Source organism: Notamacropus eugenii, chromosome 5 (genome assembly GCF_028372415.1).
Source record: "Notamacropus eugenii isolate mMacEug1 chromosome 5, mMacEug1.pri_v2, whole genome shotgun sequence".
Lineage (NCBI taxonomy): Eukaryota > Metazoa > Chordata > Mammalia > Diprotodontia > Macropodidae > Notamacropus > Notamacropus eugenii.
Window position 1 is genome coordinate 1679593 of NC_092876.1, and position 17270 is coordinate 1696862.

The 17270-nt window shown below is 53.5% G+C and overlaps 2 protein-coding genes across 2 annotated transcripts in view; one reads left to right on the forward strand and one right to left on the reverse strand.

Annotated features, from left to right (window-relative positions):
- The window catches only part of LOC140508114 (uncharacterized), a 40397-nt gene extending 23754 nt beyond the window's left edge, over positions 1-16643 (forward strand). The window contains 1 exon segment of the mRNA XM_072615883.1: positions 11090-16643. Within this exon segment, the coding sequence (XP_072471984.1) occupies positions 11090-12383 (1294 nt within the window). The 3' untranslated portion in view covers positions 12384-16643.
- Positions 2051-6147, reverse strand: LOC140508083 (uncharacterized). Its single transcript, XM_072615825.1, has 2 exons — positions 5823-6147; positions 2051-4507 (listed from the first exon to the last, which is right to left on the reverse strand). Exon 2 carries the CDS (start codon positions 4437-4439, stop codon positions 2805-2807), a length of 1635 nt encoding a protein of 544 aa, XP_072471926.1. The 5' UTR covers positions 4440-4507; positions 5823-6147; the 3' UTR covers positions 2051-2804.
- Positions 16644-17270: the final 627 nt, after the last annotated feature.

Consider the following 17270-nt stretch of genomic DNA (forward strand, 5'->3'; position numbering starts at 1 on the left):
GGGCCTGAATTTCTGATTTAACTACTCCTCTCTAGGGCCTATCTCTAGCTTCTATCACATGACACAGGGGCAGAGACCTCTGTTAACATTTGCCTCTGGGGCTTCTGCTCAGTATTCTGTATTCAAGAAATGGGTCTGCAGACAAATATGGGCAAGACCATTACAAAGGGTCCTGTCACCAATTAACAAGCATGCATGAAAGTGTCTGCTACCTGATAAGCACTGTGTTAAGCACTGGGGACACAAAGGAAGGCCTGCCCTCAAGGAGCTCTCATTTAGGAACCAAGGGAAGTGATGCTCATCCAGTTTGGCCAGCTAAATGGTGGGCAGAGCTCTTTCCCCACCTTCAGCTGTACAGCCAAAGCCCAGCTCAGCACCAAACATTTCCTAAATGGATGCCTGACTCTGGGGAGAGCAACCAGGGAAGGCAAACAGTCCACTAACCCCAACCCCCCACCCTGCAGCCAGCCCTGCCCTGCACTCCTGGGCCCAAACCCAGTGCTTTCCAATGCACATTGAGAAGGTTTTGGGCAAGGTGTTTCCTTCCCCTCATCTTTCATTTCCTGAGATGACCTCAGTGGGGTTCCCTGACTAGGAGTGTGTTTGTGTATTTCTGTGTACTTACCTGTGATCAGAGAGTACATGGTCAATGGTCAGCTCTGGACTGAGAGGTCCTGCATCTTCCACTGACTCTAGCTTACTTTAAGCTCGCCCCTTCTCCAATCTGGGCCTGTTTCCTCATGTGAAGAATCCCAATGCTCCAGATCTAGAGACTAGATCCAGAGATCATCTCATGAGGTCTGGCCCTTCCAGCTCCAACCTTCCTGAACTTGGGATAATTTTAAAGACACTAGTAGATAGGGCACCCGCCTGCCTGCCATGGGAGGCAGGGTTCGAGGAGGGAGGTGGGAACTGCTGAAGTGGGGCTCAGAGGCTTCAGTCCAGAACAAGGGCCACAGCCAGAAAGCCCCCTGTGCTAGCTCTTAGTGGGGGGAGTCTCTCTCCTCGGTCCTGGCTCCTTGAGAGAACACTCTCAGAAATCAGTCATGCTCCTTCAGCCTGCTGATTTGGGGGTGAGGCACTCACTTTGCATCCCTCATAGTGAGGGACACTGAGAAGCAAGATACCCCAAGTTGAGATAACTCTTCTCTCCTCCCCATGCCCCTAAGGAAAGACTGGCTTATTGCATTTAGAGGGTTTCTTGTGCAAAGTTCAGATCACAGAAACAACCCCTGAGATTTCACTGTGGTCTAATCCTTTTGTATTTCAACAATGAAGGGTCAGAAATTGAGGGGCTGACCCAACTGAGCTCCTGGCCGAGCTCACTGAGTGGGGTGATCCCACTGAGGTGGCCAGACTCTAAGGTCAGGTCTTTCCCACCCCAGGTCTCCTTACTAAATTTGGGTGCCTGTGCCTATCCTCCCCATGTGGTCCGAGCTGTCTCTGATTAGTGGAGACTCTTCCTGGGTCACTCAGCAAGTGACAGAGAGGAGACAAGTGGATGCCCTGGGGGCCATCAGGGAGTTTTAGAGGATGGGCAAAATGAGGTCACCGACATCACCTGGCCTAGATGTGGATGGATATTTGAGAGCCAAGAACTCTGATCTGTTAACAAGGTTTTGGGAAAAGCCTGATGAAGATAAAAACTAGGGCTTTGGGTCTACATTACTTTACCTTTCCTGTTTTCTCTGGCAACTCTCCAGAGGTAGAAAGTCCTAGGGTAGGAGGGCCTATCAGGTAGCCCTTGGCCCCTGGGCCAATTAAGGATTGGATGTCACTCCCTCTTTTCTTTGGGGCACATGACATGCCCAGTTTCTGGAATCATTCCTCCCAGGCCAGGGTTCAGTCAGGACCTGAGGGCTGAGGGGAGGTCTAGCTGTCCCTCCCAGCTCCATCACTGGGGCTTCCACCTCTATTTTAAAGCTGCTCTGCCCACCTCTGGCTGCCCCATTCTGGATCTGGCTCACCTGGGACTTGGACACACAGTGAGACCCACATTCCCCTTGTTTGAGTGGAACGTTTCAGGCTCTCAACACAAGGACTCTTATCCTCATGGTTTCTAGTTATCTTGCACTTTACCATTTGTAGAACATTTCCTCACAACAGCCCTGTGAGGTAGGCAGGGTAAGTGTTTTCACCATTTTACAGAGGAGGACACTGAGGCTCAAAGTGACCACACAACTAACGTTCTAGCCGGGACTTGAGCCCAAACCCACCACTTTCCAATGGGTTGAACCATCATTTGCCACTTGATTTTGAGAACTGCAGGATTAACTCTCCTTCCTCTTTTGTGTCAACTGTAAATTTGATTACTCTGCTTTTCATGTCTTACTTGTGTTTTAATAAAGAAATGTAGCTATTCATGGAAAAAAAAGTCCCACTGAAATAGATAAGCTGGACCAGCATAGAGCCCCACTCAGCCTCACCAGGGCCCCTTCCTCCTTCCAAGCTGTAACTTTCCAATTGGCCCAGTTCAGCTCGGATTACTTTGCCTTTCCTCTTTTCTCTCGCAGTCCTTGAAGAAAACAAGACTCTACCAATTACAGAATTTGATCAATTCTCCTTAGCCATCTCCTCCCAGAGGAGTTTCTAAGATGCCCTGTGGACTCACACCGCCTCCAGTGGGCCTGCACTCTTGAGCTCATTTACTTGATGTGATGTCCCAGGGTCAATTCAATACTGCTCTAAGTCATGGTGAGTCAGACAAATATGGACTCAACAAGGATAAAGCAGATTTTTTCCTATCCCCATCTAGTGCCTACCAAGGTGCCTGGCACTTACTGGATGTCTGCTAGATGAATGAATCACATTGATACTTTCTCTCCACTTAGAACTGACTGAGGTTCAACAGGGATTGAACTGTGGCTGAAGCTTTTGCCACAGTCATTAAGTGAACATTCCTCACTATGAATGCTCTGATGCTGAGTAAGGAGTAAAATCTGACTGTAGGCTTTCCCACATTCACTACATTTATAGGGCTTCTCTTCAGTGTGTGTTCTCTGGTGTCGAATAAGTGCTGAGGAGAAACTGAAGGCCTTCCCACACTCATTACATTCATAGGGTCTTTCTCCGGTGTGAATTATATGATGTTGAATAAGGTATGAACGGTTACTAAATGATTTCCCACATTCATTACATTTATAGGGTTTCTCCCCAGTGTGAGTTCTCTGATGTAGAGTCAGGGATGAGCCCTGGCTGAAGGCCTTCCCACATTCATTACATTTATAGGGTTTTTCTCCAGTATGAATTTTCTGATGTTCAATAAGAGATGAGCCATGACTGAAAGTTGTTCCACACTCAACACATTTATAAGGTTTTTCTCCAGTATGAATTAAATGATGTTGAATAAGGTGTGAACGATTACTGAAGGCTTTCCCACATTCGTTACATTTATAAGGTTTCTCCCCAGTATGAATCCTTTGATGCTGAATAAGGTGTGAAATCTGAGTGAAAGCTTTTCCACATTCATTGCATTTATAGGGTTTCTCTCCTGTGTGAATTCTCTGATGTTCAATAAGGGATGAACTTTGACTGAAGGTGGTGCCACACTCATTACATTTATAGGGTTTCTCTCCTGTATGAATTCTTTGGTGTTGAGTAAGGTGTGAAATTTGGGTAAAGGCTTTCCCACATTCACTACATTTGTAGGGTTTCTCTTCTGTATGAATTCGCTGGTGTCTAATTAGTGCTGAAGAGAAACGAAAGGACTTCTCACATTCAGTACACTCATAGGGTTTCTCTCCAGTGTGGATTCTCTGATGTTCTATTAAGGATGAACGATTTCTAAAGGATTTCCCACATTCACTGCATTTGTAGGGCTTCTCCCCAGTGTGGGTCCTTTGATGCTGTGTAAGGTGTGAAATTCTTGTGAAGGCTTTCCCACATTCATTACATTTATAGGGTTTCTCTCCAGTATGAGTTTTCCAGTGTGAAATAAGATAGGAGCCCTGGCTGAAGGCTTTCCCACACTCATTACATTCATAGGGCTTCTCCCCGGTGTGAATTCTCTGGTGCAGGGTAAGGTGTATGCTCTGGCTGAAGGCCTTCCCACATTCTTTACATGCATAGGGCTTCTCCCCAGTATGGACCCTCCGGTGAAGAATGAAGGCTGAGCAGTAGCTGAAGGCTTTCCCGCATTCATTACATTTCCAAGGCTTGCTCTCTTCACAAATTCCCTCTGGTTTGATTGGGTTTGAATTTTTTTTTAAACTCTTCCCATGTGTATCAGGCTTTGGGGGCCTCAGCTCCCTGGGTCCTCTGACTCTGGGAACCAAGACTGACTTTGTACTTCTGGAGTTCTTGCTCTCATTGTGTTTGTGGCCACTGTTCTCAGCTGCGGCTTCAGTGGAGCTTAAATGGGTCTCTTGCTTTCCTCTCCTTTCCCTCTTGGCTTCTGCTGCTTTGGAGTCCAAGGAAACATCCCTGGGGAGTCTTTTCATTATTTCTGTCTGAGAAGGTCTTTCTTCAGCAACACCCTGCTTTCCAGCTGACTCGTTAGTCACCCAGTCTGAAAGAAACAAAAAGACCCTATCTCTATAAATGTCCAATTGAATACTGTCTCCAGATTTGTCCTTCTGCCTCAGTATCCCCAAGGTCCACCCCAGCTGTAGGTGTTCCTCAAGCTCCCAGGGGCTGAACCACCACAATCATCCCTTTGCAGAGGACTCCCAGGTCTATCTGGCCTCAGTCTCTTCCCTGACTTTCCATCCCAAATCACCAAGTGTTTCCTGGACATTCCAAGCTGGATGTCCTGGAGACCGCATCCTTCCAGCCTTCTAGGCTCCTGAGCCTGGCAGCATCACAGACTCCTCCCATTGCACACCTGGCCCTTGGCAGTCCATCAAGCCTTTGCATGACTGGGGGTGGTGGTGGGGGCCATGGCTTTAGGCCTCACTAAGTCTGGAGGCTCAGCAGCCCGGATTAAACTTTGTTCCCTCCCCAGGCCGGTTCTGGCCCGGTCTATGGGCCTTTGCTACTGCATCCCCCTACACCGCAGGGCCCTTCTCCTCTCCCAAGGCCCAGCTTGTGCCCCAGGGCAGGGATCCTTCCCTTCTCCAACTGGCATGGCACGCTGCACCGTGGGGGCGGCCAGGGCAGAAGGGGAGAGCTCCATCTTCCGCCCCAGCCCCCCTGGCCGGGCTGCTTGGACCCCGGGCAGGGAGGCGGCCTTCCCTGAGCTCCACGGTCCTGGCCCTTGCCCCGCCTCCTTCCCTGCAGACCAGAGGGCTCCGGGGCTCCTCCCTGGGCCAGGGGCGCTGTGGGCATCCAGGCTGGCACAGCAGCTGCTCACTAAACAAAAGCTTGCTGACTGACTGCCTGACCTGTCAGTGTCTGAGGTCCCCTTTAGCTGAACTGTAACAATGTAGCCGGTAAGGCCCGACGTGCCCCGCCCCCCAGCTCGGGGAAGCCTTTATTATGCGCCTACTGTATGCTGGGGGGCCCAGGAGGGGGCCTCAGTCTGCAGCCTGCCTCAGCTTCCTCCTAGGTCCTGTGGGAGCCTCCTCGCCCCGCCCCCGCCGTTACCATGGAAACCGCGGGCCTCGGCGGCCCCGCCCGTAGCCAGAGTCGCAGGGCCCTCCTCCTCCTCCTCCCTCCTTCAGGAGCCCCTGGATGACCCTTGACCCCTCCCTTCCCCCACCCGGGTCCCCTGCCGGAAAGCCGCACGGTGCCTGACTCAACGCCTCCTCCCACCCACGCGGGCGCGCAGAGGCCGACCAAGCAGGACGGACCGGACGCAGCTGCGCCTGCGCACAAGACAGCCAGCGGACACCCGGGGCCTGCGCCTGCGCTCAGGCAGCCTTTGGGGCAAGTCTTCGACTCACCTGCGGATGCGCGTGCGCACTCGCGAACCCGCGGCGGTAGCCGCTCGTCGGGACTCAATTTCCCAGCGGCCCTAGCGGCGGGGGCTCGGCTCCCGCGGACTCTTAAGCAGTCGAGGCTGGGTCCGTGCCGAGCCGGGAGAAGCTATTCCGGCCCGAGCCGGCCCCACCTGCTGCCCCTCTCGGATCGGGAGCACGGACCGCAGCACTCAAGGCTCGACGCGGATCCCGACCCCACTTTGACCTTGGGCAAGGCCCTCCCTACAGCGCCCTGGGCCTCTGCAGCCGCGGTGGAACTCAAGCTACCTACGGAGGCGCAGTGGGAATTGTAGACTGCGACTGCCGATGCGCAGGCGTCATTCCAGTGCATTGTGGGACTCGTAGTCCTAGGCCCACCGCGAACGGACCTCTGCGCAGGTGCAGTCTGGCGCGAGGCCCGAGCGCGTCCCGGGCCTTGTCTGGCTCCGCTCGCGGTGGGGGTGAGTGTGGCTCCGCAGCGACCCCTGCTGGGCGGGGAGGAGATGCTGCCGTCCTGGGCCTGAGTTCTAGCCCTGGAGGGCTTCGCCTGGCGCCATTGTGCAAGTGAGGAAACTGAGGCAGGCGGCGGTGGCGTGGCTTGCCAGGGCCGCAGTAGGAAGCAGAGGTGGCATTTTGCCCCCTCGGGCACCCAGCAGGAGCCCGGGAGCTGAGGGGGCCAGCCCTGGCAGGCCATTGAGGTCCAGAGGGCATCCACGGAGGGCACCATCAGGGCCGGGGCAGTGCCAAGGCTGGGGCAGTGCCAAGGCTTGGCATCCGCGCCTGGACCACTGTGGGGCCCAGGAGCTGGTGCTGGAGGCCGCAGAGGGCATCCACGGAGGGCACCATCAGGGCCGGGGCAGTGCCAAGGCTTGGCATCCGTGCCTGGGCCGCTGCGGGGCCCAGGAGCTGGTGCTGGAGGCCGCAGAGGGCATCCACGGAGGGCACCATCAGGGCCGGGGCAGTGCCAAGGCTTGGCATCCGTGCCTGGGCCGCTGTGGGGCCCTGGAGCTGGTGCTGGAGGCTGCAGAGGGCATCCACGGAGGGCACCATCAGGGCAGGGGCAGTGCCAAGGCTTGGCTTTGGGCGGCATCACTGGGAGTCCAGGGCAGCATCCATGTCTGGGCCCAGCACCTGGTGCTGGAGGCCACAGAGGGCTCGGGGAGGGCTCGGCCCTGCCCTGCCCGCAGCTTCCTCTCCCCACTCTCACATGCCAGGCAGAGGGGTCTGTGGGCACACTTTCCCTTCTCGTGACTCCGTCTTCACCCACTTTAGTGCTTGTCTGAGAGGGGAGAACGCTTCCAACCTCACTCTCCTCATTTTTCCTGGCATGAGCTCAGTGTCCGGGTCATTTCCCCTTGGGCCCTTGTGAGGCCCCAGCGTAGTGGGAAACGCTTCTGCCAATGAACCTCTGCCCAGCTTTCCCAGCAGTTCTTGTCAGGAAGGGAACCCCTCCCTCACAGACGTCTCCTGTGTGGGGTGGGAGGATGAGGAGGGTGGCCGGGCTCTGATGGCTTGGGGCAGACTGGGACACCTGCTCTCTGCTCTTCCAGCTCAGCCCCCAGCTCAGGAGCGATGGCCTCTGGGTGCCAGGTGAGTCTGGGTTTCCTCTTGTATGGGCCTCTGTACCCAAAGTTTCCCTGTTGTTCCCTCCCACACTCCCCGGGCTCCTCCAGACCTCTGAGGCCCCCCTTTCTCCCTTCTACCCCTGACTCTCATCCCTCCTACCCCACCCCCACTGCCTGAGTCTCTGCGTTTGTCTGGGCAGTATCTGCAGCTGGCACCCAGAGGGAGCTCAGCCTCCCGGTGGAGGTGGGGGTAGGGTTGGACTGTAGGGCTAGGTCACTAGGTGGGGGACAGGGCAAGATGGGCCCCCCAGGCCTGGTGGCTCCCAGAGGGTCCTCTCTCTGGGGGGGACTGGGTTGTGGAGCAAGGTCACTGAAGCCCCCCGGGAACTGGTTCATCCTGCTGTTTAAGGTGAGGGTCAGGCATGTACTCACAGCCACTGCCCTCCCATTGCACAGTATAGGTGACCCCAGAGTCAGGCTGCCTGGGCAGTTCCCCTCTGCCCACTCCTCCTGGAAGCCTGAGGGCCTCTGCAGTCGGGCCCTGGGTCTCCCCACCCCAGTAGAAGGTTAACCCCCTGAAGGCAGGCACTGTGTGGCTGTTGTCTCTGTGCCCTCCACCAAACGCTGTGTTCATGTAAGCTGAGTGTGAAGAGGGCTCTGGGACGATCCCTGAATGTGATGCTTGTCACCTCGTACACTCCCACAGCAGGGAAACTGAGGCTCAGGGGAGGACAGGATCCAAGCAAGTCAAGACAGGAGGAGGGGCTTCACCCTGGACCTCAAGCAGCCCCTCTGGCCTGGAGCAGGGGTCACAGGGGCCCTGGAAGGATGGACAGAGGGTGGGACTTTAGAGATCATCCTGCCAGGCAGCCACCCCTCCCTCAATGGGAGATGTGCCAAGGAGGCTGCAGTGACTGCAGAGTGCTTGCACCCCCACAACAACCTAGGGAGGTGTTATGGGCATTGTTATGATCTCCACTGTACAGTTGAGGAAACCGAGGCAGGCAGAGGTGAAGTGACTTGCCTAGGGTCATCCGTGTGTCTGAGGCTGGATTTGAGCTGGGGTCTTTCTGACTACAGGCCCAATGATTTCCCCCCGGCCCCCCCGGTCATGGAAGTGGTCGATGTCAGAGTGGCACCAAACTCAGTGCCTCCAACTTCGCACCCGAGGCCTAGCAATCCAAACTTTCATAGGTGTGGGCCTCAGGGTTCGAGCCCCACAGCTCTGTCCATCTCCTGCTCTCCCCCACCAGGGGCCCCAGAGAGGGAATGAGCCTAGACCCATGGGCTTAGGGAGCCAGAGGGCAGCTAGTAGTGAAGCCTGGGCCCTCTGTGCCAGAGGCCACGGTTCTCCCTCTTGCTTCTTGACTTCACTGCAACTGGGCTGCCCATCACCCTGGCCCCATCCCAAAGTCATGGCCAAGGCTGCTCGGGTGTTCAATTTCCCATCCCATCCCACCTCCCTACCCCACTCAGCAGGGCCCGCTGGCCAGCAGGCATGTGCTCCATGTTTCAGGAGCCTGTGACCTTCAGGGACGTGGCTGTGGACTTCACCCCCGAGGAGTGGAGGTGGCTGTGCCCCTCTCAGAGACAACTGTACTGGGATGTGATGCTGGAGACCTACCAGAACCTGGTCTCCCTGGGTAAGGAGGCCCCTCTGAATCATTGTGATAGCAACACTCAGCTGCTGAGACCCTGAATGCTACAGGATATTGGGGGTTAGGCAGCCTGAGCTTTGGGGAAGAAAACAGGGCTGCCTCCCCCATTGTCCCTATAGGCTAGGAGCGTTGCCCCAGTCAGAATGTGTTCCCACCAGGGGCGGGTGGCTCCCACGAGGGCCAGGGTGTGTGTTCCCACCAGGGACCCTGCAGAGCCCCAGAGGAAGGGCTTCCTGATGATGGGGAGGGGGGCCCTCTGGGAAGGCAGTGACTGTTCCCCCTGGACCTGAGGGGGCTGCCCACTGTCCAGGGCTGGGCCTGAACTCAAGGAGGATTCGGCCTCCAGCACAAGTGGCTATGGCCCATCTTTCTCTTTCCAAGCAGGGATTCCAGTTCCTGACCATGATGCTTTCTGCCATTTGGAACAAGTGGATATGCTGTGGGTTGTGGAGGGAGCTGGTGAGTAAGGGTCCTGGGAGGAGGGGGCGGGCCAGGGATGTCTGCGGTCCGTCTCCTCCAGCTCAGGCTGAGGATCCATCACCCCAAAGCTTTGGGAGGCAGCTGGGAGTGGAGTGGCCTGGAGTCATGGCCGCTCCCTCCAAACCTCAGTTTGCTCCTAAGTAAGGCTGGAGGGGCTCAGGTGGGACATCTACCTCCATGGCTGCTCTGCTCCCTCTCCTCCTGCCTCTCTACTGTGGGTCTCCCTTCTGTTGGACCTGCATAGTCTGGTGCAGCTGGGCCAGACTGCGGCTCTGCCCTATCTCCCCTTGGCTGCTAAGCTTCAGGCCTGGCCTTTGACCTCCAGCCTCCATCCCCTCCCCCATCCTGTTTCCTGGCCAACTCTACTTGAACATGTGCCCTTCCCCAGCAGCTGATTGTTCTTTCTGCCAGCTGTATCTCAGGCTCCCTGCGCCTGAGCCACCAGAACTGCCCTCCTCCCTCCCACGTCCTGGGTCCCAGCAGCTCTCAATTGTCCTCAATGGGGTCTCCTGGAAACAGCCCATTTCTCTCCAGTCCTGTGGCTGTCACCCCATGCAGGCCTGGTGGTGACTGTAGCCTTTTGGAACCACACTCCCCTCCTGCTTACCCAGGGTCTACTGCCAGGTACACCCTCCCAAAGCTGGGCTTTCCTTGGAAGGAGCTCCCCTGCTCAGAAACTCTGCAGTTTGGCAAACATGGCCCTGTGCTTGCTGTTGGGGGCATGAAAGTGAAAAGTGGGGCCTTGCCTAGGTGAGCTTGGGCTAAAGTAGTCTCCAAAGTAAACACCACAGCAGGTCGTGTGTCAGAGGGGTGCTGGGAGAGCTCACAAAATGAGAGAGACCTTTAGCTGGGAGAATCAGGGGGCACCCTTAAGGAAGTGGCCCAGAGGGCAGTTTTGAAGGAGCTTGGGCCCAGGGCTTGCCCCTCCCCTGCAGTTCTCCCTCCCACCCCCATCCCAGCCTGTCTCATATAACCTCCCTGCCCTCCCCTCCTTTTCTCCTTCCCTACCCTTCTCCTTCCATGGTCCATACTGATTCAAGGTTCCCAAAGCCATGCTGCTGCTGCTGCTGGCACTGATGATTTTACCCCCTTGGGAGTTTTCATTTTTTGACAACAAATCAGCCATTTGAGGGTTTCATACATTTCTTTCAGATGGGAAGACTAGGCCAGAGGCTTTAAGCCCAAAGCAGGACATTGCCCGAGAAGCCTCCTTCCAGCCAGCCAGGATGGAAAGACCCTCAAGGCACAGGACGTTAAGAGAATCCTGGACCTGCATGGGCAGGTTTGGGAGCCAGGCCAGACAGGTGATGGAAGTGATCCTCTCTAAGAACCGCCCCATGAAGTCCCAAGACAGTGTGGGTACCACACTCCCTGCAAGGGAAAGCCTTCCTGAGCGGGAAGCCCATGGAAAAGGCTTGCCACAGAATGAAGTGAGGAGAGCCTTCACTTATCACTCAGGCCTTATTGGCTATCAGAGCAGGACAAGGTCTGAACACAGACCTTATCTAGGGAATAATGAATTTGGGAAACCTTGGAGGGACCACACAAGGCATATTGCATGTGAGAACACTCATGCTGAAGAGAAAGTCTATCCATGTAGTGTATGTGGGAAAGGTTTCCATCAAAGCTCACACTTGCTTCAACACCAGAGAGTTCACATTAGAGAAAACCCAAGGGAAAACAGCAAATCTCTAAGTCATCACTTGGCCTATGCTCGGTACCATGTGGGTTCTTCTGGAGAGAAGCCCTATGAATGCAGTGAATGTGGAAAGACTTTCGGCCGGAGCGTATATCTTACTGAACATCAGAGAATCCACACTGGAGAGAAACCCTATGAATGCAATCAGTGTGGCAAAGCCTTCAGCCAGAGCGCACCCCTTGCCAAACACCAGAGAATCCACACTGGGGAAAAGCCCTATGAGTGTGAAGAGTGTAGGAGAGGGTTCAGTTGCCGTTCCACCCTTGTTCAACACCAGAGAATTCACACTGGAGAGAAACCTTATGTATGCAATGAATGTGGAAAAGCATTCAGCCAGAGGACACACCTTATTCAACACAGAAGAATCCACACAGGAGAGAAACCCTATGAGTGTGCTGAATGTGCGAAAGCATTCACTGAAAGTTCAGCCCTTATTCAACACCAGAGAATTCATACTGGGGAGAAGCCCTACGAGTGTCGTGAATGTGGGAAGGCCTTTAGACGGAGGACTCACTTCACTCAACACCAGAGAATTCACACTGGTGAGAAAATCTATGAGTGTAATGAATGTGGAAAGGCCTTCAACCAGATTGCACAGCTCACTCGGCACCAGAGAATTCACACTGGAGAGAAACCTTATGAGTGCAGCGATTGTGGGAAAGCCTTTAGCCAGAGTTCATCCCTTACCAAACATCAGAGAATTCATACAGGAGAAAAACCTTATGCATGTCATGAGTGTGGGAAAGCCTTCAGTGACTCCTCAGTCCTTATCGTGCACCAGAGAATCCATACTGGAGAAAAACCCTACAAGTGTCATGAGTGTGGGAAGGCCTTCACTCAGAGCATATACCTGAATAAACACCAGATAATTCACTCTGGAGAGAAACCCTATGAGTGCAGTGATTGTGGGAAAACTTTCAGCCAGAGCAAGTACCTTTCTCAACATCAGAGAATTCACACGGGAGAAAAACCATATGAATGCAATGCATGTGGTAAAGCCTTTAGTTATTGCTCTGCCCTCAGTAGACACCAAAGAATTCATGCTGGACATAAACCCTATGGGTGTAATGAGTGTGGGAAAGGCTTCCAGGTCCTGTCAGCCTTCCTCAGGCATCAAGGACTTCACAGTACTGCCCAATTCTGAGGGGCTTGAGGAGGTTTGTTAGATGCCTACAATTATACAAGAGAGCAAAAGAGTGAGCTGCCTGAGGGCAGGCTCTGCATCTCTCAACCCTGTACAGTGCCTAGGACCACAGGCAGAGAGAGAGTATTTCTGAATGTTCACTGAGGTAGTAATCCGGGAAAGTGATGAATGGACAGCACTTCATTCCTGCCCTCAGCTTGTCCTGACCTGTTCTCTGCCAGGAATGCCTTCACTGGCCACCTTGTAGAGCACTGCTAGTGACCTTTCTTGAGCAGTCAGGGGAGAGATTCCTGCCACAGCCAGAGGCATGACTTGTTGGGCCCAGGTTTCAGACCCCTTTCTTCATTTTCTTTCCTCTATAAAAATGTCTGGGTTGGGAAAGGAGACACAGAGAAGGAAAGAGACTCTGAGGACTCCTCCCTGACTTAACTTTTCTCCTTTGGTTGGATGGGCTGCTGTGCTGTTACCCCAGACTCTGGATTGGGAGCCTGGAGATGCGGGCTGCAGCCCCTGCTCCACCAGGACCTCACTGTGTGTAGCTCCAGGCTTCTCTAATGTGGGAAGGGAGGCTTGAGCTACAGAGATAGCCTCTGTGGTCCCTGCCAGCCTTCTCTCTGGGATTCTGAGTTCTGATGCTTGGGCTGCTGCCTCCTGTTCCTCCTCAGTCCTCTCTGGTGTGGTAAGGTTCACTAGGTGGCCTTTCCTCAGACAGCTTGGGGAGCAGGGAGTGCATCTTACAGATGAAGAAACTGAGGCCCTGGGATGTGGCTGGAAGCCCCCTGGGAAATGCCACTGCATTTTGATCCTTGGGTGTTCTGATTTACCTGGGAACTCCTCTGGGGGAGGGGGGAGGAGGCTCTGTTCAGGGATGCAGCTATAACACGTGCATGCCTGCCTCTCCTGGGCAGTTCTCCACTGGGGTTGGTCCACCCAAAGCCCCAGGTTCTCTCTTGCTGTAAGAACAGTATCATCTCTGTCAAGGTTAGGGAGCATTCTGGCCCCCTCTTCCTGAGCAAGGCCACTGCCATCTTCCCTTCAGGGCTCTAGTGATAACCCTGAAAGCTGAGGGCATCATTGCCAGTGCCATCGCCTCAAGTCCCCATTCTGGCCATGATTAGTCACCAGTGACTGGTACCCAAATTCCATTTAGCCAGTAAACATCCATCAGCTTTTCCAAGGGGCTATTTGCTTCAAAGACAGAGCAAATGCAGGAGTCCAAACACTCCTCCTCAGCACCTCAGGTGCAAACACTGGCACTACCTCAGACTTTGGGGAGAGGGGGTTTGGACTTCAGGCAGTTTCTGCATGGTACTAGTCCTTGTAAGTCCTGTTCAGATGTGGCATCTTTGCTGGGTGAGTCCTGGGCTCAGCTGCCATCCATCCCTAAGGCTGTTCCTTTCCTCCATCTTTGGGCATCAGGGCTGAGTTGGCTGCAGACCCTGTCCTGACCTCACCCCTGCCAAAGCCTACAGTCAAACCTGTAATTCACAGGGCCACAGTTGGCCTTGGCCAGGGAGAGCCTACAACTTCCTCTTCCCTACAACGTTGCCTCTCTCCTTTTACCAGAATTGTGATCGGTAGTATTCAGCCCAAAGAAGGGATCCCACCAAAAAAGAACTGGGCTGACTGAGGACTTTGCAATTCCCTCCCCCAGCCAGGGTCTAGTTCTACAGCCAGTCAAGGAGTCTCCTCCCCCTCCCCCAGCAGACCCAAATCATTTACAGATGGTCTGCATGTGTTCCAAGCCTACCCATTGCACACATCCTCACAGCTCTCCTTGAAATCTCCCAGAGGCTCCCCAGCTGGTCCCTTGCTCTGAAAGGAGAGAGGCTTCCTAGACTGCCCAAGGGTGCCTCCTCCCTGCTGGGAGTCCTGATGGCCAAATGAAAACACTTTTGGAAGGGAAAAAGCTGAGTTAGGGTCTTGCGTAGAGTCCACTGTGCTTCTGGGATAGCCTGGCATGAGAACCAGGGCTGTGGGGGGAAGGGCTGGGCTTTTTGGGGCACCACCTTATAGATAAGTCAACTCATGTGACCTCGCTTCTGTGTCGAGGTGGTTGGTTTGAGGGTTATCATTCCTATTTTGTAGGTTAGGATCCTGAGGCTCTGAGACATTCTGGGACTTGCTTAAAACTCCATCTCGAGGAAGCAGCTGGACTTTGTCAGACCATCCATTCTTGGGGCTGCCCCTATGGCCCATGAAGGGCAAGGCACAGCATTTTAGGGGCAGAAGGGGCCTCTGGAGCCATCTATTCCAGCCTAGATCCAAGAAGGGATTCCCTGGACAGCTCACCCACCAAGTGGTCAGTTGTCTGACTTTTGCCCAAAGACCTCCAGGAAGGGGAGCCTGCCACCCCTCGAGAAGATCCTCAGACAGCTAGCTCTCAATGCTGCCCTTTGGTGCCAAGCAGAACAAGTGGGCCCCTTGCTCCCCATCACAGCCTCTAAATTCATGAAGAGAGTTGCCACAACACCGCCTCTCTTCCTGCTCTGTCCCAAGTCTCCCATTCTCCATACCAAATATTCCCAGTTCCTTCCAGCAGCCATCATATGAGAGGGGCCCAAGACCCTTCTCTATATTGGCTGCCCATCTCTGTACATTCTTAGGCTTATCAATGTTGGGTCTGATTAGGACCAAGCCCAGTGCCATAGTTGAGTCCTAGGGCTGACCCACCTAGAGTTTGCAGCCCACCAAAGCCTCTGGGCATTTTTAAAAAGAACTACCCTATCCACTCCCCTCCCCCCAACCTGAGAAGCTGGTGTTTAAATATCTACGTAAGACAACATTTATTCCTATGCCGTTTTTACATGAGCCCATGGAATCCTAGGGGGTCAATGCCATCACCTAGCCTCTTGGTCTGAATGCTTCCCAGCTCCAGAGAGCTCCACTGACTGTGGCTGTTGAGGGCTCCACTAGTCCCCCAGTCATCCTAGGGGATGTTCTCCCTCCCACTCAGCCCACAGATTCAGTTTCTTGTCACATCTCAGGATTTCACCCCCCTTTAGGACAACGGTGCTGGCCGTCCTCAGCCTTCCTTATGGCTGCTCACCTGCTTTCTCACTCTACTCATCTAATAGCCTGGAGTTAGAAAGACTCAAATGTGACCTGACACTAGCTGTGTGACCCTAGGCAAGTCATTTAGTCCTGATTGCTTCAGTTTCCCCATCTGTGAAATGAGCTGAAGGAATGGCAAACCACTTCAGCGTCTCTGCTGAGAAAACCCCAAATGAGGCTAGGTAGACTTGGCTGATCAGCTGAAGCGCTTCACTGACGGAGCATTTTACTGCTTGTATGACCTTGAGCAAGTCTTAATTAACTGTTGTCAACCGTTTACCAAAGGTTTGGTCCAAAGAAACAAACAGAATTAGTTTCCCCCTTAACTGAAGCTCTGTCCCAAACAGAATGGGGTCCCCCTTAACTGAAGGTCTGTCCCAAACAGAATGGGGTCCCCCTTAACTGAAGGTCTGTCCCAAAGACAAACAGAATGGGGTCCCCCTTAACTGAAGCTCTGTCCCAAACAGAATGGGGTCCCCCTTAACTGAAGGTCTGTCCCAAACAGAATGGGGTCCCCCTTAACTGAAGGTCTGTCCCAAACAGAATGGGGTCCCCCTTAACTGAAGGTCTGTCCCAAACAGAATGGGGTCCCCCTTAACTGAAGGTCTGTCCCAAACAGAATAGGGTCCCCCTTAACTGAAGGTCTGTCCCAAAGACAAACAGAATGGGGTCCCCCTTAACTGAAGGTCTGTCCCAAACAGAATGGGGTCCCCCTTAACTGAAGCTCTGTCCCTAGGACAAACAGAATGATGTCCCCCTTAACTGAAGCTCTGTCCCAAACAGAATGGGGTCCCCCTTAACTGAAGGTCTGTCCCAAACAGAATGGGGTCCCCCTTAACTGAAGCTCTGTCCCAAACAGAATGGGGTCCCCCTTAACTGAAGCTCTGTCCCAAACAGAATGGGGTCCCCCTTAACTGAAGGTCTGTCCCTAGGACAAACAGAATGATGTCCCCCTTTACCAAAGGAACAAATAGAATCAGGCTGTACATGTGCTATAATATGCTAATTTATTCTCATTAAGCCAGAGAATCAGGCATGATGGAGTCCAAAAAGACTTCTGAAGTCACAAGTAAACAAGCTGAAGGAGACCTTTTATACACTTAGAGCCATCCCAGCCTGTGTCAGCCAGCATTATGACTGGGATATATTGTAAATACAGTAAGATCGAAGAATGTCAAGGTGTCAAATGAAACTCTAGATTCAGGATGTCTGTGTTTCTTTTACCATTAATGTGACATAACATAATGAGTTCAATTATTCAGGATAGTGTCTGGCACAAGGCACCTTGTCCTTGGCAGTCATAAACAGAAGAATGTTCCTGGTCGGCTTCATGTGGCCTGGTAGTTGCTGACACAGGAAGAGGTATTTTGGGTTCACTCAGAGAGCAAAGCAAAGCATGTCTGTCAGGCCAGACGCAAAGCATGATGGTAGGTTAAGCTCAGAGTGGGCCACAATGCCTCTCCTGATTGGCCAATCCAGGTTTTAGGCCTTTCTCAGGTCTAGGGGGTTCAAAATGATTTGGGGAGGGGTTCACAATGTCAAGGTCTCAGTTTCCACTAAGTGCTCTCCAAAGTCCTTCCTAGCTCTCAGTCTGTGATCCTATAAATATCTGAGGCTCCCAAGCCTTCCTAAGTGTGATGTCCGATATATTCCTTAACCTTCAGTTTTCCTCGCTATAACACGGGAAAAAAATGAGACGTTTCTGATCTTAATGGACATTCCAAAGAGCACTGAATGTACACCCTGAAAAGAACCTTTAAGGCCTGTGGCTGGGCTATGATGGACCTCATCCCCAGAATGGAGAGACCTCATTGTCCCAATATCAGAGAGACC